The sequence below is a fragment of the Zonotrichia leucophrys genome, chromosome 6 (assembly GCF_028769735.1).
Source record: "Zonotrichia leucophrys gambelii isolate GWCS_2022_RI chromosome 6, RI_Zleu_2.0, whole genome shotgun sequence".
Lineage (NCBI taxonomy): Eukaryota > Metazoa > Chordata > Aves > Passeriformes > Passerellidae > Zonotrichia > Zonotrichia leucophrys.
Window position 1 is genome coordinate 16,311,304 of NC_088176.1, and position 22,147 is coordinate 16,333,450.

The 22,147-nt window shown below is 39.8% G+C and overlaps 1 protein-coding gene across 1 annotated transcript in view; it reads right to left on the reverse strand.

Moving 5' to 3' along the window:
- The window catches only part of TNKS2 (tankyrase 2), a 28,793-nt gene extending 10,718 nt beyond the window's left edge, over nucleotides 1–18,075 (reverse strand). Inside the window, exons 1-18 of the mRNA XM_064716316.1 lie at nucleotides 17,812–18,075; nucleotides 13,430–13,654; nucleotides 12,405–12,500; nucleotides 11,713–11,749; nucleotides 11,329–11,404; nucleotides 9,915–10,009; nucleotides 9,307–9,373; nucleotides 7,447–7,633; nucleotides 6,395–6,516; nucleotides 5,809–5,900; nucleotides 5,643–5,721; nucleotides 4,544–4,715; nucleotides 3,816–3,895; nucleotides 2,707–2,852; nucleotides 2,134–2,299; nucleotides 1,630–1,849; nucleotides 1,123–1,232; nucleotides 226–414 (exon numbers count right to left, since the gene is read on the reverse strand). Coding sequence (XP_064572386.1) covers nucleotides 226–414; nucleotides 1,123–1,232; nucleotides 1,630–1,849; nucleotides 2,134–2,299; nucleotides 2,707–2,852; nucleotides 3,816–3,895; nucleotides 4,544–4,715; nucleotides 5,643–5,721; nucleotides 5,809–5,900; nucleotides 6,395–6,516; nucleotides 7,447–7,633; nucleotides 9,307–9,373; nucleotides 9,915–10,009; nucleotides 11,329–11,404; nucleotides 11,713–11,749; nucleotides 12,405–12,500; nucleotides 13,430–13,654; nucleotides 17,812–18,016 — 2,364 coding nt within the window. The 5' untranslated portion in view covers nucleotides 18,017–18,075. The remainder of the gene's footprint in view (nucleotides 1–225; nucleotides 415–1,122; nucleotides 1,233–1,629; nucleotides 1,850–2,133; nucleotides 2,300–2,706; nucleotides 2,853–3,815; nucleotides 3,896–4,543; nucleotides 4,716–5,642; nucleotides 5,722–5,808; nucleotides 5,901–6,394; nucleotides 6,517–7,446; nucleotides 7,634–9,306; nucleotides 9,374–9,914; nucleotides 10,010–11,328; nucleotides 11,405–11,712; nucleotides 11,750–12,404; nucleotides 12,501–13,429; nucleotides 13,655–17,811) is intronic.
- Between the last annotated feature and the right edge of the window lie 4,072 nt (nucleotides 18,076–22,147).

Consider the following 22,147-nt stretch of genomic DNA (forward strand, 5'->3'; position numbering starts at 1 on the left):
CCCCCAGTCCATACTGAAATAAGATGCCTAAAGCAAGAAATTATTTAAGGAGAGTTTATAAAGCTCTATTGACTTCTCTTGCCAGGCACATACAAACCCCACAGAAACCACAGTATTTTTGATTGTGCATAAGTGGTTGCATTACTGTTTTTTTAAAGGATAGTTTAAAATGAGGCGTCACACATAAATAAGTATGGATTTCCCAAGAGGAGCCCCATCACTTACAGTGACCAGGTCCAATGGTGTTTGTCCTTCTTGGTTTTTCAGAGTAGGATCAGCCCCATGTGCCAGTAACAAGGCACAGAGCTGAGTCCTTCCTTTCTGGGCTGCTTCATGAAGTGGTGTGAAAGCCCATTTGTCTGTAGCATTCACACATGCATTGTATTTTATAAGTAAAGCTGCTACATCAACATGCTGGAAAAGTGAAAAACACCTGTTAAATTCCAAGGTACCACAGTGTACTAAAATAATTCAGAACTATTACTGTTATTTCTCTGTAATCAGAATAATTCTGAATGTTCTTAGAATGCATTTAATTATGATTTTAGAAAGTATTAAAGCTAGGTGTTTTCTTCCTCACCAATGACATATCAGCAAAAAGATAAGTAAGATTTGTTCTTTTGTGAAAAAAGGATAGAGTAAAATAAAATTCCAAATCCAGAGGAATCTGAAGGAAAAAAAGCCTGATTCTGAACTTCCAGTTTGGAAAGTTCTCCAACTGTTTTGGTTAAAGAGTTGACTCAAGGACAAAGATACAGGAAGTTCACAAAAACAACTGCTGTCTCAACAGCATTCATATAAGTGAAAGTGAGATCTTCCTGATAAAATCTGATTGGCACAGGTAAGGAAAGGCATTTTACAGAACACCTTTCAGCCTGCTGGCTTTTTAGGCATTCATGGTCAGAAATTAGCCATGGTTAGAATTTAGCCATTCGTGACTTTACAAGTTTATGAGTCTTTACCTACAACATAAGCTGTGATCTAATTATTCATTCTATGTGTTACAAATAAGATTACACTATAGCTCAACAGCAAAAGCCTTCTACAGAGGCTCAAAATGCTGTCAATGAAATGTATCATTTAAAAAAATAAATGAAGTCTCGGGAAGTTTGAGCTATTTACCCCGTAAGATGCTGCATTATGCAGAGGAATCAAGCCTCCTTTATCCTGTGCATTCACATCTGCTCCATGCTGCAACAGGTATTCTGCAACCTCCAAATTATTGTAACCAGCTGGAATTGCAGAAAGACAGAACGAATAGAATTACAACACCACCCCCAACAGGCTGTGGAGAAGTTAATAATTAACGTAAATTACTTGAAAGTAAATTAAATTGTCAGTCCCAGTGAAGACAGTGCAATACCTATTACGAAGGACAGCATTACCTTAAGAGTATTTGGTATTAAAACCTGTCAATAAACAATAAAAGACCCTCTCTGGCTAGACAGAACAGGAAAATAATTATAGAGTTTGAAACGCAACCCAAAATTAATAAGCATAAGAATCTATTTTTTTTAAAGAAAAGGAACAGAATCCTCCAGCTCGAGGCTACACTACAACTTGTGTAGACATAGAAAGTTCAGGCACAGCAATTAGAAACCAATCAAACTAGTTCACTAGAGCACTGACCTGCTAAATGTAGCGGTGTAGAATGCCGTCCCTGTGTGTCCCGACAGTTGACATTGTCAGGTGAACAGAGCTTTTTTACTCGAGCCAAACAACCTTTCTTTGCAGCATCTAGGAGAGCTGCATCTCCTCTAAGCAGGTCTTGAATATCAGTATCACCATCTTTAACAAGGTCCAGAGGAGTATTTCCATCCCTGTTTTTCTTTGTAGGGTCAGCTCCATGCTGTGCACACCAAAAACAGGTGGTAAGTATATTAGTAGAATAAACATGATGCATCTTAGGCATCTAATGCCTTGTTGAGCAAGTATTCTGACACATACTGGAATCCTGCAGAGAGCCTTCCATTTACTGTGGGAAAAAGGCCAACACAGGTATACTAACAGTATCCCTTTTACTAAAAACATTTAACTACAATAATTTAGAAACCACAAATCAATTTCTGAAACTTAAATGGACTTTGAAAGTGAACAAGAAAGAAATGTACCTCCCTCCAGCATATGTAATACCTGTAACAGGAGTTTGCAAATCTCGTATTTTCCTTTTGCTGCAGCTTCATGCAAGGGAGTGAATTTCCACAAGTCAGCTACGTTGACAACGGCACCATGTTTAACCAACAGCTCTGCGACTTCATAGTGACCGTATGAGCAGGCGTTATGTAAAGGGACAAGTCCTCTGGAAACAATTAGAAGAAGAGAAAAACTCTCTTTAAAAACAGGGTGTTTTTTCAAGAACAATATAAACTTAAAACAAAATGCATCTTTGACCATATCAAACCATATCAAATTATATCCCTACCCCCGCAACAGTCTAATACAGTAGGAACACCTACTGCAGTAAAAACTTAATCAGCAGGGCACTAAAGAGAAGTAAAAGCACAATGCCAGAGAAATTCTTGATGCTCTAATATTAAGTACTGCAAAATGCTTTTGGATAGTCTTAACATCTTCATTCTAAGAGAAGTTTCCATGAAAATAAAAATATGTCTTAAGAAAAATGGGATGCTTATCAGTTAGCAAAATTCAAAACTGACAGATATGACCAATTACAATTGCCAAGAAAATATATATTCAAGCATTTACCCCTTATCTTTTGCATGTACATCAGCTCCATGCTGAAGAAGATACTCCACAACAGATACTCTGTTGTATCCAGCTGCAAAATGAAGTGGTGTAGACTGACGTCCTTCAATATCTCTGCAGTTCACACTCTGCACTGTACACAGCTTCTGTGAATTTCCCCAAACAAAACACGTCACTATATTAGTGTTGACACTTCTAATTTAGTCACAGAATATTGTTATACACATCTAATTTTGCACAACTGCTTTCAATAAAAAAACAGTATTTTTACAGTCTTTACTTTTTACAGATTTAATCCTGAGGAAAAAATCCACCTGCCCCCATATCCACACCTCTGACTTTCATTAATGCTTTTTATATAAGGCATCTGGAGGTGATGAATATTGTACTCTGCAATTTTTAGTAATTGTGCAATACAAAGGATTTATGATTGATCATAATTCTAAAGCAGTCAGTGAAGGATTGGTTGATTGCTTGCTTTGAGAAATTATACACTGGCATATAATTCTGTGCTACTTTGGCTGGGGTGCAGTTAATTTTCTTCACAGTGGCTGGTATGGGGCTGTGTTTTGGATTTGTGCTGCACACAGGGCTGATAACAGAGGTGGTGTTGTCATTGCTGAGCAGGGCTCAGACACAGCCAAGGCCTTTCGTGCTGCCACGCTGGCCAGGAGGCCGGGGGGAGACACAGCCAGGACAGGTGACCCCAACTGACCAAAGGGCTGCTCCAGAGCAGATGGCATCATGCTCAGTCCATAAGTGGGGGAACAAGGAGGAAAGGAGGGAACATTTGGAGTGATGGAGTTTGTCTTCTGAAGTCACTGTTATCCAAGATGGGGCCCTGCTCTCCTGGGGATGGCTGAACACCTGCCTGCCCATGGGAAGTAGTGAAATAACTCCTTGCTCTGCTTTGCTTGTGTGTGTGGCTTTTGTTTTCTCTATTAAGGTGCCTTAATCTCAGCCCACGAGTTTTCCAGCTTTTACCCTTCTGATTCTCTTCTGATCCTGCTGGGGGGAAATTGACCAAGCATCTGTGTGGGGCTCGGTTGCTGGCAGAGGTTAAACCATGACAAATTCCCTCTTCTTTTTAAGGAGAGGTTTAAGCTTACTTTTACGGTATCCACATCTCCAGCCTTTGCAGCCTCCAGCAACTGTCGATCTGCATCAGAATTACCTAATGGGATACCTTCTGCAAAATAAATGAGATTGCATCACAGGTAAGTGTAGGCAGTTGAAGAAATTTGTTAAGACAGGAAATAACTTGAGTTTTTTAAAAGGGAAATCCTTGAAATAAAGTTAACTAATTACTGACAAGTTTTGTCTCTGTTTACTATCTACAACAATAGCTGCTAGAGCTAATGGTGTTTAAACATCAGCTAATGGGAAGTTAACTTCAGCAGCAGGCTTCCTGTATGTTTTGGAATATTGTGGAACCAACAAAGCATTCTTATTTCTGTTTCAGAATTAGACCAGATCAAGTTTATGTATGCATTATAATGTCCAAATCTTACTCTTGAAAATCCACCTACACTGTTGCCTCCACTCACAAATGCAAATCAAGCATTTTGTGTTTTAGAAACTCATTTTCTACTTTCAAGATTCCCCCTACCCTATGTCAGGATTTTAATAAAATTATTCCAGGTGACTATACCCCAAATCTTCATATCTGATTATTCATACAGTAAATGATATTGTTAAGCAGGAAGTAAAACATCACCTAGTACAGTCTTTCATAGAACATTTTGTTTTTGTTGACTAGTCTTCACTGTTATTTGGCAGCACTTGGAACAGCAAGTAACACAAAGCACCTCGGTGGATGCTGAATAACCCAGCATACCTTGTAGTAGCTGTTGCACACTTTCAGTCCCCATTTGTAAGGCAGTAAAGCCCTGCAGAGACACGATGGAAGGATCACACCCAGAACTCAGCAGCAACCTGCATGTCTGAAGATGACCACAATGTGCTGCTCTATGAAGAGAGGTCTGGCCAAGATTATCTAATGCATTAACCTAAAAAATAACACAGACAAGAAATACCACCATCAAGTTGGTATTAAGATGTTTTCATTGCTGACTGGGAACATTTCACAGGCAGCATCCTTACTCTAATAAAAAGAACATTTTTAGTATATTTCCAAAGGTGATGACATTTCAAACAAAAACAGTTCATAATGTAGCCCCCTTTTAGAGGTATGGGAATAATGCACTGCATTTTTACCATAAACAGGAGTAATTCACTATTTTGCTCCTTGCAGTACAAACTTCAATGCTAACATGTAGAACAGCTTCTACCTTGCATTGGCTGACAGTGGTTTCTCAGACTGAGGGCTTCCTATCTGTTGGTTCAAAGTGTATTCAACAATTTAAAACTCTGCACCTAAACCCTACTTTTATTCCCTACTCTTCCTCTGTTTTTTGAAAACTTCATACAGTCAGGCTACAATCAAATTTCTATGAGAGAGATTCAACTCAGTCTTGGAGGGTTCAAGCACTAGAGTCTCTCCACATTTTCTTTCTGTGGAAGTTTGAACTAAATACTGTATTATCAATTAACATTTTGTTTTAATTTTACTTTTTACTGCATACATCATCATGTAAAGTCTGCCACACAGTTCAGTTTAGCTTCTTGCTGTTCATATACACCCCTCATTTTTTTTCTCATGTATTCCATTATTCCTGCTGGACCATGAAACACTGAATAAGACACTTTGAAAGTTTTCCAATCCCAGAGAGAAGTACATCCTCACTTCTTAAAAAACAGGACCAAACCAATGATGATTCTGTAATGTACAGGGCTGTACTGATGGATTGATGGCCTGTAGCTGAAGTCTCCAAATCTAGAACCTTCCAAAACAAATTATTTTACAAAAACTTCCACTCTCATGGTGTGAAAACCTGTATAGTACATGAATGTCAACAGAAGTATGATACTCATACCTTAGCTTCATGTTTCACAACTACTTCAACAACATCATTATGAGCTTTTTCTGATGCCACATGCAGAGGAGTCAAGAAGCTTAAAAAAAAAAAAAGAATAATTCAAAATGTGTTTTGCAAAATCTTCTAAACAAAAAGTTAAGACCATTCATTTGTAACCACTCACTCTTTTGTTTTTTCATTGATATTGGCTCCTTTCCTCAGCAGCAATTCACATACTTGTTTCCTCTTAGGATATGGAGATGCAGCAGCACAGTGCTGTAAACATGAAAAAGTTTACAATTAACAACCAGCTAATAATATCCAGGTTTTGCTGATCAGTAGGCAGTTAAGAGCTGGTGGCGTACAAAGACAACAGAAAAAAATCCCCAAAACCTGCAGACACTTATTAATTTGGAAGATTCCACGTGGGCTTTTGGATTTACTCTGGTGTTTTCAAGAACCCCCCTTTCTAATAACTGCTGGAAACCATCAAAACAAAGCTAGTACATATAGCTTGCTGTTGCTTAAGATAAGACTATTCTACAAAACCCAGTCATTTAGACAATCTAACAGGCCTAAATAATTTATGTTAGTCTTAACATCAAGAACAAAATATCAGTCAGTGTTATTTGCTTAGCTAGACACTGTGTGTTCCAGGTTGGTCTGAATTACAGCACTTGACACTGCAGTATTTATTGCTAAACTATTACCTAGTGTGCTTAGGTTAGTCACAATATATACAAAGCCATTAATAGATCCTGAGATATTACCAATGCTGTCTCATGTGTCTGAGGATGCTTGAAGTTCACTGTTTCCAAAGAAAGATGTTTCTTTATACGAGCTACATCTGATTCTCTCGCAGCCTGCAGCAGTGAGTGACCTTTGAATTCATCTTAAAAAACAAAGAAATACATAGCAGAGAGTTACACTCCTTGGCTCAAGAAGGATCAAGAGAATTGCTTCTTTCAGTTGAAAAAAAGGAAATTAATTGTATTCAGCAGACCATGGAGCACACATTTCCAAGTCTGACTCAAGCTATTACATCAATTGACAGAACTTGTTAGTTAAGTCAAAACACTACACAACTTTGGCTTTGTTTCTAAACCAAAGCCAGACACATCCAAACTGGCTGCACAAGATCTGTTTCACTCACCTCTCTGTAGGTTCTACTGTTCACACAGCTACTAACTCAGGCATATAAAAATCTCTACTTCTGACCTATTTCTGGAAAATAATTTCTAGATGCTTTCATGAAGCCTAGTGTAGCATTTACTGACAATTTTTGTAAATATCCCAGAAAGTTATTGTTTCAACTACTCAAGGACAGAATCTGAGTTCACTCTTTTCACTCTTCCAGTTTGTTGGACAAAAATCAATGCCCTTCATCAGTTTTTTTCAACTTTCAGTGATTGTGGCACACTCAAATGTATTCAGCATTCTAAACAGTTACTCTTTTCTTCAAAGAAAAAACTGTGGAATAAAATTTAATATTTCAACACTCTTGATGCAATGACAGGAACAAGTACAGGATATGAAAGTGTACTGGCAAGGTCATGAGGGAAAGCATTTAATAGGGGAAAAGCTACAAAACCCATCACAACCACTTGACTATAAAACTGACAGTAAAAATATTTTAAATGCTTTCATTCAGAAAAATATAGCAGTTTCAAATTATAAACAGTGAAATATACTGTGTTAACACTGCACAATTACGGTTAAAGCATAAGCATGTTCCAAATCTGGTTTCTGGCAGGTCACTGCCTAGGGAATCTAATGACACATTACAAGCTGTAATGCAGAACTGATCCCACTTGATACTCACATGCTAATCGTTCTTTTAACTGGGGCGTTGGAGCCAAATCAATGGTGCTTTTGTTGTGACAGTTCAACAGTGTTGGGTCAGCACCATAACTTAACAAAAGAGAACATACTTCCACCCTGTTCTTAGAAGCTGCTTCATGCAGAGGGGTGAATTGCCACAGATCCATTGCATTCACACATGCTCCATGCTTGAAAGGGAAAGGGGTAAAAAAAGATGCAATCAAAACCAGGACGTTAGAAAAAGACTATGTTATTAGTTTTAATACAGTAGACTGTTAAAATAAAAATCAATGCTTATATGCAAACTGTTTCCAAGACACTAATTTTCAATCTAACGCAACATTTCAGCACATTGTGGTTTTTAATCACCTGGTGTCCCACAGGTACAATCAAAGAATCCAAAGGCTAGCTAGTCTTTTCAGGCTTTTTTCAGAAAGGAAAGGAGCTCTGCTACAGGTCAAATCAGAGAAAGAGAAATATTCACATTCTCCAAATCACCTGTGAACAAGCTCTGGTTCTCTGCAGCTCTAGAAAATGTCCAGAGTGACCAGATGCACTAAGATAAATACATGTTCTGTGAATAACCCCCAAGATATGAATGCCACGGTTTCTCAACTGAGATGGGCACTCAATTTTAATTCAAAACATTTACGTACAAGATTCTATAAGTAATACTCCTGGATGAGTAATGTATGTGTAATTCTTCTCCAGTAACATTTTGATTGTACTTCAAGTTCAGTCTATAAGCAAGTACATGCTCTTAGCCACTGCTTCTCTAAAAGATGTATAGCTTTGCAAAAAGTAATTCAGAATTTCCTAGAGCAGAAATCCAATACAGAACACAACTCTAGCTAAATCGTTAAGACACACAGTAGTGTATAGCCAAAAGCTCATTTGTGGGGCTGTGTCTAGGACCACCACTGTAAAAATTCACTTTACAACTGGCCCCTGAAGTAAAAAAAATCGTGACTATTTATATTTACTGCAATGTAAGTTTATTTCAATAGGTTCTTTTGCAAAATTTTTTGCTAAACAAGTAGAAAGATGCACAGAATTAGTGGGGGACTGAAACACACATAGCAGAACAAGAGCTATTCTCTGAGCAGCCAAATGCCTGGAGTTAGACAACAGAATACTCTCAGTTGTTATAACAATCTTGATTTGCTGTGGCAGCTGAGAATAGGCACAGCTCAAAACTCCTTTGGTGGAGTACACATATCATGCTGCAGCCCACATCTTCAAGCCACTAGTTTAATGTGTATCATACCTATCTTCAAGACTAACATAATCCAGATACACTGCTTCAGTTCCAAGAGTTCCCTTTTGTTAGGAAAACTGACAGGTTTCCCTTTCTTTGGAGTAAAACCTACAATTCAGGGCCAGAACTGATGCTGTAAAGTTAATTTCCTGAAAAGACTGACTGCTCTTTAGTTTTAAAACATTTACTATCTTTACCAGTATTCTTTTTAAACATCTCTTATTGCTCTGTCTTCTAAAATATTCTTCTACTGTCAAACTCAAAAAATTACTCAGCTTGTAGGAGGCTTTTTGGTGCTTCATTTTTTTTGTTGGGAGTGTAGAAAGATTGAGATAAGCAGTACTTACTTGGTGGTATGAAAATATTCAACTTTGGAGCAGAGAGTGTTAAAAACAGAAAGCACATTTATAAAGAAAAAAGCTTCCTTGCAAGCAGAAGATTCTGTAGCTCCAGCTTAATAATCATAATCATGTAGAGCAAAAGCAATTTATTATTAAGTTTTGTAAATCTACGTACAAAATAAAAAAAATATGCAACTTGTATTAGTCTATTATAAACTGTTCTTATTTAATAATATGCAATTTGATCTCCTCAAAGACCAACCTTGACTAGAAGCTCTGTTACTTCGTAATGACCGTAGGAACAGGCATTGTGAAGTGGTACGAGGTCTCTACAAAGAAGCAAAAGGAAAAGGATGATTAGTTTAGAATACACATATATTAATTTCAAATGCATCTAATACATTGCAACTGGTACTATGCTTCATATTGAACATTCTACAAAAATAATATGACAAATGTTCAAATGAAACTATGGGGAAACAAGAAGCTGAAGAAGAAACCAGAAGATCCCATCAGCATTTATTAGAACAGTAAGCATCTAAAATAACCAGAAGATAAGAAGTGAATTGAATTGTGTCAGTGCAGATGAAATGGTTCCACTCAGACTTGGAACCCTAAGCAGGAAGAACTACCTGCAGGGGACGTTCAGCAGTGACCCTAATTATATCCTTTTTCACAAGAACAACGCTGTAATATCTTCTCCTGTGAAAACTAATCAACTTGCATTTTGGTCACAACAGAAAGTTTAAAGGTTACAGAACAGTCTAAAGTTGGAAATTCTCGGTGGTTAAAACATTATTACTGCTGTTTACTTCACCTCCATTTTTAATGGATTCTGTTTATTCTGAAGAAAGGGAAAAAGGAACCTACCCTTTATCCTTAGCGTGCACATCAGCTCCATGCTGCAGTAAGAGCTGCACTATTTTCACACGGTTATACCCAGCTGCTAAATGCAATGGAGTAGACTGAAACAAGAGAATGCAGAATGAATCAGTAACACAAAATCAAGGTTCAGTTTCTATTCATTTTTTCACAACTTGTTAACAGTACTAAATGATGAAGTCCTTCAAGACTTACAAGCTTTAAAAAATCCCAGAGTGCTTGAATCAGACATTTGATAACTATGTTCATTGTTCACTGACTACTCTTGAAGTCAACATAAACACAAATCCCAAATTTACTCCATCACTAATACAAAGGCCACTTTTGGTTTTTTAGCCTACCATAGTTATAAATACTTTGCTGGCATGAACGATATCCTTGTGAAAGGGGAAGTAGGAAGACCATTAGCAACAATGACTGGTAAACTATGAAGAATTCTCTCTGCCAATCAGTGAAGTAAGTTTGAAAATTATCAAGAGGGATTGTTATCCACATTTGTGAATGCAGTGAGCAGGGTGTGGGGGAAATTTCATCTCTTCTAAACTCTCACCCTCCAGAGAGCAGACAGATAACTAACTGCTCTATGATCTTTTCTAGCAAATGCATTCAAGCATCAGCAGCGCTAAAGGCAGAGCTACAAATGAGTGAGTAGGAATCTTATCCTCTGCATTTACAAACCCACCCACTGAACCAGATTTCTACAGTTCCTAGAGGATGAGCCTCATAACCAGATGAGAAAACAGAGATGCATCAGTGTTCTGGAGATCCCAAGCTTCACAAAGGGGAAGTAACTAAATCCAAACTTGGGTGAATGAGTACAAATACTTCATGAGAATAATGATGCCAAAAAGTGATACTCAATAACCTGAACCTTCTGTAGGCCAGGGGCTGAAACCAGAAGACTCAGGATTTTTCAGAATGGAGATTCTCAACATTTTTATGTCCTTTTTTACTTACAGCAATGAGCAGCTTGCTCCTGCATCAGGAGCAGCAACTTGCCTAAGGGTGCATGTCAAATAAAGCACCTGTGTATTTCTCCCTGACAGGGACAAAAATCTGTGCAAAGGCCTCGCTTCTTTATCACTGCAGATATGAAGGTCAAGCAGAAGCTTCAGCTGAGGAGTTTGCTTATTGATCCTATATAGAATTACTTGCATAGTCCTTTTAAGATTAAAAAACAAAAAAACCAAAAAACAACAACAACAACAACCAAAAAAAAAAAACCTATAAAAAAAGCCCCCAAAAAGCAACCACTAAGCTGGCTGCGAGAGAGGTGGAATCTTATTTTCCCACATACAGTGAAGCAAGTAGATTTTATGTTTAACATTTTTAAAATCTGATCAAACAGTAACCGGATCATGTAAGAGATAACTACTTTTAAATCAATTTTAAACAAAAATACCTTTCTGCCATCACTTGCATGACAGTTAACGTTTAATGGTGTAAGAAGAGACATCATCTTTTCCTCATTTCCACTCCTGAAAAACAAGATGTGAAATGAGCAGAAATATTCTTATCCCAATTTTTAGTAGCTTATTTTGGTTTTTTATTTTTCACTGTGGTAACATTCAACAGATCTGACGCAATACATTCCCCTCTGTATTGTCAGCATTAAAGAGAAAACAAAAATGCATTTATGTAACTACTTTTGTAGCTTCATTCACAGAAAACAGGCAAAACTTAGCATCTAAATGGAATGCAAGCTCCAAAGACTACATATCTATATATTAATTACACAAAATTCTGCAAATACAACTAATTCCAGTTATTTTCCAAACATACGTACCTGGCACTTTCTAAGAGTTCATCTTTCTTGTATTCACCTAGAAGACAAAAGGGCTTTCTTTAGCTATCAAATAAATATCTGCATGTGAAGTTTACTATTTATCCTCCTCTTCAAAAATTTTAGAGAACGTAAGTGCTAGAATACTTACAAATACTCTTCTCAGTTGTTAAAGAGAGCTTTTAAAAAAGAGGATGGGTGAGTTTTTACACATGTGGGTATTGATAGGACAAAGGGAAATGTGCTGAAACTGGAAGAGGAGAGATTTAAATTAAATGTTAGGAGGAAATTCAATACCCAGAGAGTAGTGAGGCACTGGAATAGGATGCCCAGAGAAGTTGTAGATTCCCTGCCCCTGGATGTGTTTAAGGCCATGTTGGATGGGGTCTGGGCAGCCTGGTCTAGTCAATGTTCCTGCCCATGACAGGGGGTTGGAATTATGTAATCTTTAGGGTACCTTCCAACCTAAGCTATTCTATGACTCTAAAAATTTGACAGTTCATTATTGAACTAGCATGATAAACTATCCAGAACACATGCCATGACTGAGATGATGAAAGCCATATGGGAATTCTATTTAGAATTATAAACCAGAGACAAGTTAAAGTAGTATCAAAAAGACAAGCTCCAAACTACTGTGTTAACACCAGTTCAACTGTTACTAGTCATAAAGGAATCTAAAGATTATCACTTACCAGTCAGCACTGCTTTTGCAGATGGGTCTGCTAGATCCAAAGCCGTTCTTCCATCTGTGTTCCGGATGGTTGGTTCAGCACCGTGCTGCAACAGTACTGCAAAAATGCCAAAGTTTTCCATGAGAAAACAATTCTACAAGACAAGGTTTATGAGACATAACATTACTGTAATCTGCAAACAACAAAAGAAACATTCTAACTTCCTTTTTCAAATTTTTCATGTCAGCATTCTGCAATGTCATCTGTGACCAGTGTCTCTGATGAAGTATGTCTAGACACATTTTAAGAGAAAAAAGCAGATCAGAAAGAGAACACAGACAGAACCACAGCCTGACCAGAGACAATCTCTCTTGAAAGCTTGTAACTGACCCACCACAAAACTCAGCTATTTTCCATCAGCTCCAGAGCATGCTGCCCCAAATCCTGTGCTAACCTGCAGACAGCAGTGGCAGGCTGTGCATGCTGCACTCAGGCCAAACAGGCAGTGTTATCTGTACAGCTCTCTTAAAGTAAATGGCAGCAAACCACACAATCAAGAAATGTGTCTCGACTATGTGTCTAACTTTCTACCACCTCCTTAAAGAGTTCCTTTTAAGAACTGTGTAGGTAAAACAGGTAGTCAATATAATTGAAGTTTTCCCATCCTTAACTAATTTAACACAGCTGCTACATATAAGACAGAATTAATCCATTATTAAGATCACTTTTGTTCTTCCCACTGCACTGTGATCCGAAGCAGAAGGCAGCATAAGAGTCTCAGCTGAAATAGAAGAGAATTTAGCTCCATCATGTCACTTTAAAGCACTTTCCCCATGATAAACCTTAATAGGTAGACAATTATAAAAAAAGATCCAAAAACCTGTATCTTGTAACAGTGACATATGAATTGAAGTTTATGAAAGATGTTTACTTTTAACCCTTGTATCAGCCATAGCTCCATAGAGTTAAAGTGGTCTTAAAAGGGTTCTAGATTGTTCACAGTGAAAACAAGTGAGTCAGTCACAGGAAGAGTGGGAGAAAATTACCAATGCAGACATCTGTCTTCCCCTTAATGGCAGCTTCATGAAGGGGAGTGTAATTCCAATTATCTCGAGCATTGGGATCTGCACCGTGCCGCAGGAGCAGATTGACAACCTCAGCATGGCCGAAGGAGCAGGCGTTGTGCAGAGGAATAAGGCCGCCATCGTCCCGCGCATGGACATTGGCACCACTCTGGAGTAAATACTCAACTACATCCTTCCGACCAAAACCTGCAAGAGGAAAGGGGACAAAAGGCTTCAGGGTGGGGGAAGAGAAATTCCTGCCCCAGATGTGCAGATTAAACCAACAAACTTCAGTAACCACTCCTTAAGACAATCACAACTGGCATGGTTTGCTAAAGAAACATTTACACACTAAGGATGTTTCTGAAATTCTAAACAATTAGACTGAATTCAGTAGATTAAAGATTACAGAAACAATTAATACCTTGATAGGGTTCCCTCATGTTTCAGCTGTATCTGGCATACTTATACAATGGCAAATGAACTAGGACATCAAACTGTATCTCTATTTGCTTTACTATCTCCATATGAGGCCAGAACCACAGACCCTACAGCAAATTCACTTTTGAGTCTCACCATGGCACTTATCCACCCTGCCTGTCCTAACAGAGAACAGAAGCTCAGAATACTTGGGATGAGAACTGGATCAGACACATGGTCCATGCAAAACCAATTTATCTACACAGGCACAGTAACTCATATTCACTGCACACACAAGCATAGTTCTGCTGCCAAAAAAATTCTTAGTGGCTATACCCATGCAGTCTTATTGTCTATATTACATTATATGCATAATGTTTCTCATTTTTCAATATGTTCAGCTATTCTAAGTCTTATAAATACTGTTATTTTTCTTAATTGTGTCCTGACATTTTTCTTGTTTCCTCAAGCTTTCAAAAAATTCTGTTTATAGTTTGAATATATACTCAAAATGTACAAAATTATTCTGAGGAACTACTCAGAAGAGACCTTCACATGTGCAGCAGTCCTGCAAACACATAATCAAAACTGTTATTTGAGTACAAACTGCTTGGTATTTTCTTCTGAGTACCAAGAAATGTTCTTCAGGACTGCTGCAATTATGCTACAAAAGACTCTGATCAAATTCTTTACTACCTATCTGGCAGCTAAACCACTCATTCTGGTACAGAAGAATCTCCACCCCTCAAGGTGTTGATGTAAAGCCATGTTTTTACAGGGAAAATTCCTCACCAGGAATCAACATCATAATTGAAAGTCGGCTGTAGTAAACCTTATTGTAGGCATAGAGAATTCCCTCAGATCCCTCCATTTAATACAGAAGCTCAATGAGACACAATTCATGAGCAATCCACAGCTTCCCTCCCAGCAAAGCCTGCATCTATTCACAAAGTACCTTCAGTACAGCACCACCCCTGTAGCAAATTTACTGTCCATGAAATGACCTCATTTGTATCACACCAATTTTTGTAACTTCTCTCCAGCCCTGAGCACGCAGCAGGGATTCCTTACTTCCTTGGGGAAGCATCTGTACAACAGGGCACCATATATGGAAGGGGAATTATTTTCCCATTGCTTTCTAAAGGATGCATGAGTACAGAGGAAGTGGCCAAACTGCACAATGGTCTCTGCCTCTGCTCTTTCCTGAGCGTGGAAAGCAGGGGCAGCCTTTGCTATCAGGGAAGGCAATCACTGCCTACTCTAACAGCTCCTCTTCATCCTTAGTTGGCTGCAGCAAAAACTATTTCAACACTTTAAAAAACCCCAACACTGTAATTTTTAAGAGGTAGGTGTTTTCTTTAGCTCTTGGGCTTTTATCAAGAGGCCACCTAAATGGGATCACACCTTTCACTTGTGCAAGGTAATGGACTTATCATCATGAACTCTTTGTTTTAATTGCCAACAAGAAAGGCTGGCTACTCAGGACCCTGAGCTGGCAATCTTCTATCACCTGTGACAGCTGAGCAGCTCACTGCACTTGTTCCCTGGAAAGTTACACATTTTTAGCTGACAATTCATAATTATTAATCATAGATGAAATGTACAACTGCACATAATTTAAAAAAGGTATTTATTTACAATCACAGCGGGTTATAATTGGCATTCAGCTACTTCTGATGGGATAAAAAGCTAACAGAAAGAACTCAGCTCAAATTCTTCTCCCCTGCCTTGGGTGTTCATATATTTTATGAAATTTAGATTGCAGGAAGGGCATTTTAGTACCTGCCAAGTCCTTAAAACCCTGTGATACTTTGAACTTTGACACACACTGTGATGAAAAAGACTGACTTGAGGAAGTAGATGCAGTTTATGATGGGAGAGGATGGAGCCTCTTTTATTATGAAGGATGGTGGGCTCTCGACTAAACCTTCAGGATAACTATCACACACACAGTTGTGTATTACAAAATCTAAAGAGCAACCTCCAGCAAACTCCAATATGTATTACTTCTGATAATGACACATTTCTAGGAAGAGCCTGAAGCTTTTTTTCTTTTACATCTTTTACCTCAAAATCTGCCTTTACAAACTGACACATGAAAAAAGAGGAATTGGGTTTATTTTTTAAAAAGAATTGTTAAGATCTGGGAAAAGACTTAAAAAATAGAACCCAAATTCAGACCCAGAATGCCACTAAAAAAGGGCAAGACAAAACATGGTGACATTATGTATTTCAGCTCCAACTCCTCCATAAAAGAAATCTTGAAACTGAATGAAACTAGTCAGAGAAGTTTTGTAATGTATTTTCTAAGAACACCCAGACAACTAGGATAAACAAAGCCACAATGAAACAGATTTTTGCTTTTACTTCCTGGAATGTGACTCTTTCAGAGGCAAAGACAAAAGAAGTGAGTATTATTCCAACTGTGAATAACAGGGGAAAGGCAAAACCAAACAAAACCAGTCAGGCCCAAGTCCAAGAGCTACTTATGTCCGCCTTTCACACAGAGCCTACTGCAGGTGGGCTGACAACAGCAGAGTTCCACCTGAGGGGAAAAGAGCGTTCCTCAGAGAAATCACACAAGTCTTTTCTGTCCCACTGAACCAGGAACTCCCAGCATCTCCTACAGGCCGCTGAGAGGAGCACTTCATTTCTCTGTAGCAAGTTGGAAGAAGACTCGGGATGACAACAGTGTCTCCCATTTACACACCAACATGTTTAACCTTAGAAATCTAACAACTACACGAACCTATGGCTACACATTTTAAAAGAAAAATCTTTCTACAGATCAGGAGTTATTTAAAGTCAAGACAGATCACGCCTGTTCAGAGAGATAAATCAGATCATTACAGTGCATGAGAAGCATCTTAGGCAAAAAAACCCCAAACTAACCAAAAGCAAATAAATAAATAAAACCTAACCCTCACTTCTCTCAAATGCTCTAAAACATACACAGTTGTTTAGAAGTTCAGAGTTTATAAGTAGACAGGAAGGATTGCTGCATATAAAAAATTAGCTACAAAAATTTATTTTCCTCTGACAGGATATTTTAAGTTGTCTCCTGAGCTCTCTTGCCAATTAAGCTTCTTGAATTTATTACATACTGCTGTCCTGAGGAGACTTTCAAGAACCTAGACCTAAGTCTGAGTCAAGCTCTCTTAACATGAGGAAAGGACACCTGAAACCTTTACCAAAACAATCTAATAAAGAAATAAACATCTTTGTTACTATCCATATTGATTAGCTGAAAAGCAGCTGGTGTTTCCTGCAGCCTGTCAGCCCTGGAGTCCTACATCTAAGGCTGTAATTAAACTAAAACAACCAACATGAGAACAGCAGTCACAGTCAGGTCTTTGTCTGAAAAGGTGGGATACAATCTTCTGGCCAGCTGCCAGTGAAAGCAGTTGTCCTGTGACGCCAGGCGTTTGCTTACTTACGTCCTGAATTAACAAAGTCCATTTGTCAAAGATAAGAACGCAAAAAGCTTAGAAACGGTGGTGTCTGACAAACACCTTCACGCGTTCAATTCTAAAAATGCACAGGCCCGCTGAAATCCATGGGAACTGTACGTGGGACATGTGTCCCTGTCAGAGCTCACGTGTCACAACACGAACGGCAGAAACCCCGCTCCAGATGCGTCCTCAAAGCCAGATGAGGTTTGTTTTTTAAAAAAAATAGAAATAAAAGAAAAATGCAATAAGCGAGCAGACACGGCTGTACCGCTCGCTGACCCCTCCGCGCGGGTGACACCGGCTCGGCCCCGAGGCCGGGCAAGACCCCGGGGCGGGGGCGATGCTCGGGGCCGGCGGAGCGCTCGGACCCCGGCGCTGCGCCCGGCCCGAGCGGCGAGGCCCGAGCGGCCCGGTGCTCCCGGCACTGCCCCGCGGCCCAGCCCGGCGCCCCGGGGAGGCGGCGCTGCCGGCCGGCTCCCCCTGCCCCGGTACCTGCGGCGAAGTGCAGCGGGCTGGACTTCCTGCCCGCCGTGTCGCGGCTGTTCACGTTCTCGGGCCGCACCAGCCGCTTGACCCGCTCCACGTCCCCGTTCCTGCAGGCCTCGAACAGCTCCCGGGCCGGCTCGGCCGCCGCCGCGCCGCAGCCCGGCGCCTCGGCCAGGGCGGCCGCGCCTCCCGCGCACCTTCGCCCCGCCATGGCCGGGCCGGGCCCCGCGCAGCCCCCGCCCGCCGCCCCTCACGGCCCGGGGGGCTCCGCACGCGCTCCCGGGCGGGCGCTGCGCCCGGCGGAGGGATCCGGGCACCGCCGGCCTCGTGCGCAGGCGCGCGCGGCGGGAGCCTCCCAGCGCCGGGCCGCGGTGCTGCGGCCCACGCCGGGAGCGGAGCCGAGCGCGGCTCCTCACGGGCCGCCCTCAGTGCCCCCGGCTCCCTCGGGAGGGATGGCGAGGAGCAGAAAATAAATACAGCGCCAGCCATTCGTCCCAGATGAACAAATGTGCCTTTGGTGCTCTCAGTAATTAAATGTAAGGATTTTTCTGTTCAGGGATTTTTCCCCCCTGCAAGTGTGTAAGACTGCATTTTGTTGCCAATGGCTTCATGATCCTTGCACAGTTGCTTATATAGGAAAATACCGTGACTCCGAGGAAGTTCAGAACTTGCATAATAACAATGAAATTGAAATTATACAACTTAAATGACACAGTTCTCTTTATTAATCTCGAAACACAGATATTAAAAAACCTGTTAGTTGACTTTGCCAATTCAAGGTTTTGGTAGAGAATAGGAAGTGTTCTGTCCCTCCCTGCCCCTGCAGGTAGCTCATAGGTGGGGAAGCCTGAGCCTCTGGGATTGACTGGAATAGAATTCAGTTTATCATTCTGAAACGTGTTGTTTTTTTTTTTTTCATTCACACCATATTAAAACACTTTGGAAAAAAGTAGTTGAATAGGGTCAGTACCTTCCTGTTGCAAATGCAGAGATGAGTACCTCCAAAGTCAATTCACCTTGCAGACTTCTGTCACATCAGGAAATTAAATTACTTAAGTGTGAGGAAAAAGATCTAGCACATTTGTACAGTCTAGTCACTTCCATTCTGTCAAACATCCCTGTCCCTGAAACAAGGAAGTTACATCCAAATTTTCTTTCCCTGGTCCATACTAATGCCTAAACTGCACTCAGGAATTTTTGGGGGGAGACTACAAGCTGTACCAGGCTGTCACCATGTTAGTGACAGAGCAAGGTCTGATGCTTGTGTGTGTACAGTTTGATAACTTACACACAGCCACAGCAGCAGAAGAACACAGCCAGCACAGGGCAGGACCCACATGCTTTGACAAACGTGATACCTTGGTCATGTGTGTTTTCTGTAATCCCACTGGTTTATCTCTGTCTCCACTGAAATTTCAAGCTGTGCTCAGCAGGCAGGGAATAGCCAGAGTCCCACACGTACATAATTCATCCACTGCTTTGCATGGGGCCATGAGGTTCCCAAATAAACTGTCATCAACTGTGGCTCATAGGCCCTCTCAGACATTCCAACTCCTCCAAAGTGTGCATGATGAGAGCTTCCCTTCCTGCCCGCAGGCACCACAGACTGAAAACAAGACCTGCAATGCCGCCATTTGTATCTTTTATTATCACCATTAGCATAGCTTGGAAAATGATACAAGCTTTTCAGTTCATAAACCCTTCTCTGGAGAAGCAGCAGAATGCACTAACAGCAGAAGCAGCAAATGCATTAACTTGACTGCTTTCATTTCAAAATTAAAGAAAGGACTTTGTATCTAGAAATCTGTGGAAGTGCAAATACCTGTGTAAACACAAACACACCCTGCTCCTCAGTCTTCTGAGTAATTTAAAATCCAGAACAATATTTTACTGTTCTGCTGGAGCATGATTATAAAGAGCATAGCCTGAAATAAATTCTACATTCTCTCCACATCTCTATACCCAAAAGGTACTACTATTCTAAATGATCTGCAGCCTGATTTCCTTTCCCAGCATGTCTTTGTGATAGCTTGACTGTGAAAATACCACAGGTCTTTATGAATGGAAACAATTAAAAAATTACTCTGTAAGAGCAGAATTCAATTTGCCTTGAATTCAGGAGGCAAAGACTCTCAGCATATTTTGGTACTGGTGTGTTAATAGCATTCTCAGTGACTTTTGAGATTCACCATGCACACCCCCTTTTATATGTTATTTATATGTTTATTTATTTATGAGAAAATAATCTGTAAAATTCAATATTTTTCTTCCTTCTTTTGTACAACAGCATGGTTAGGAAACCACAGCTGAAATATATGCCAAATCCCACTCAATACAGGTGGCAGGGACTTTTCTAGATGCAGCAGGGGGTTTGTAACCCACCTGTTACTAACCCAGCCTAAGAGGCTCAGCCATGAACAGCTCAGAAACATTTCACTGTTATTCCTTTTAGTGTAATTTGTGATATAACAATGGCCTCTGCCTTTGAAGTGTATTTATTCTGGTGGCATAACCTCACAAAACAGAAACATGAAGTATTTTGGAAGAGTGCTCAGTTTGTTTAGGAACATGCTTGGTTGGTCACTAGAGGGCAGGAAAGGAAAGGAGATAAAAAGGAAGGAAAAAATAGAAAAAATGACGGGGAAAAAAGAAAAAAGAAAAAGAAAAATAAATAGAGAAATATATAGAAAAAGAAAGGAAAAGAGGGATTGTTGGGCATGGAAACACTAGAGCAGCCTTGCAGCCTTAAGAAGAAATTATTTTCCTTTCTGCTTAGGAGATTAAGGTTTACTTATGGGGAGAGACACTGTTCATGCCAATCTACAAGGCAGTCCATCAGGTTTGGGATTTTCGGCTGTCAGCCCTTCATGTTATGAGGATTTTCCAGTTTTTTCTAATTGGTCCCCGCAGTTCTTTGCCTTGCTCTTGGAAGCAAAGTAAAATGCTGGAATAAATAGAACATTACAAGAGTTCAGAAATTTAGCTTACTCCAAAAGCAGAATAATTTAAAATTTATTCCATTTGAAGTATTTCCAGATGAGACTTGGGAAAAAAGCCCAAACCCGGGATAATTAATGTGTACATCAGGAAATAATAAAACATTCCTGTAAAGAAAAGAGTTTATTTTGGAGAGAAACAGAAGTGATCTGTTGTTTATTACTATATTCTTATAAGTATAAATAGAAACTTTCTCAGTGCAAGCTTCTTTTTCTAAATTAAAAGATCAGTTTATGAAATATAGGCTCACTGCAAAATCAAAGCCGTACAGGCTGTACATCAGTGAGTATGTGTTATACTGGATCTTTACAGAAACTTTCTCCTTTCCCCTACTTATTTCATCCACCATGTACTTTGGCTATGTCTCTTAAACAAGCAGGAACTGGTTCTTTTTTTCTGTCAGTTACCCATGTGTAGTTAGTGGTGTTTTATATGCAACACCTATATTTCACCAGCAGTTGGGGGTAAAGTGTAATAATCATAAAATGTTTTTCTGGAATAACAAAGGGATTAAAAAGAAAAAAAAAAAAGAGGAGATATGGAGATGGTGAAATGTTGAAAGACTGAGCTTTTCAGAGAGGAGCAAGCACAAAGCCAAGTGGTCCCTCTAGGAGATGGGGAGATACTGTCAGTTGCTAACAAGCTGTAATGAGAGGCCATTTAGTTATCAAAATACTCTATCTGTGTATGCAGCAACCCAGATAATTGTTCAGCAGCTTCGTGACCAGCTGTGGGGACAGCAGTTAGAGAAGATCCTTTTTAGGGCTAGGGAGAAGCTTGTGTTCTATAAGAGTTCATGGAAACTAGATTGCGCAGAAAAAAGAAACCTTTGGTCCAGGATGCCCATGATTTGTTTAAAATTGTTGCAGTTTTCTGTCAAAAACTGTTAGACAGAAACATGTCTAGAGGGCTTAAATGGAGCTCTTGTTTGTTTTTCTGTAGGGCCTGGAACGTTCTGGGGTGACAGAGAGCTTTTTTAAAAGCGTAGGCTCCTTGCGTGCAAAGCAGAACTTCACAGGGTGCCAGCATGAGAACATGGCAGAGGCCTGGGAAGTTGTGATTTTTTACTGGGAAGAAACCACAAGCAGCAGAGGAGCAGTAGGGCCAAAGATCAATATTGACTGGGGATGCCAGCAAAACAGATTCATCTGTACCTCAAATAGGGATAATAATAGGAACATGCTGAAAGCAATTGAAGGCAAACCAGAATATCTGTCCAGCCATGAAATTAATTTTTTCTGGAGCCAGTCAAAAGAAAAAAAAATAGTGGGCTAATTAGGTTAAAATCTGTGTAGAACTGACTGAGACAGTAATAGGGAAAGAGCAATTCTCTTGAAAAATCATC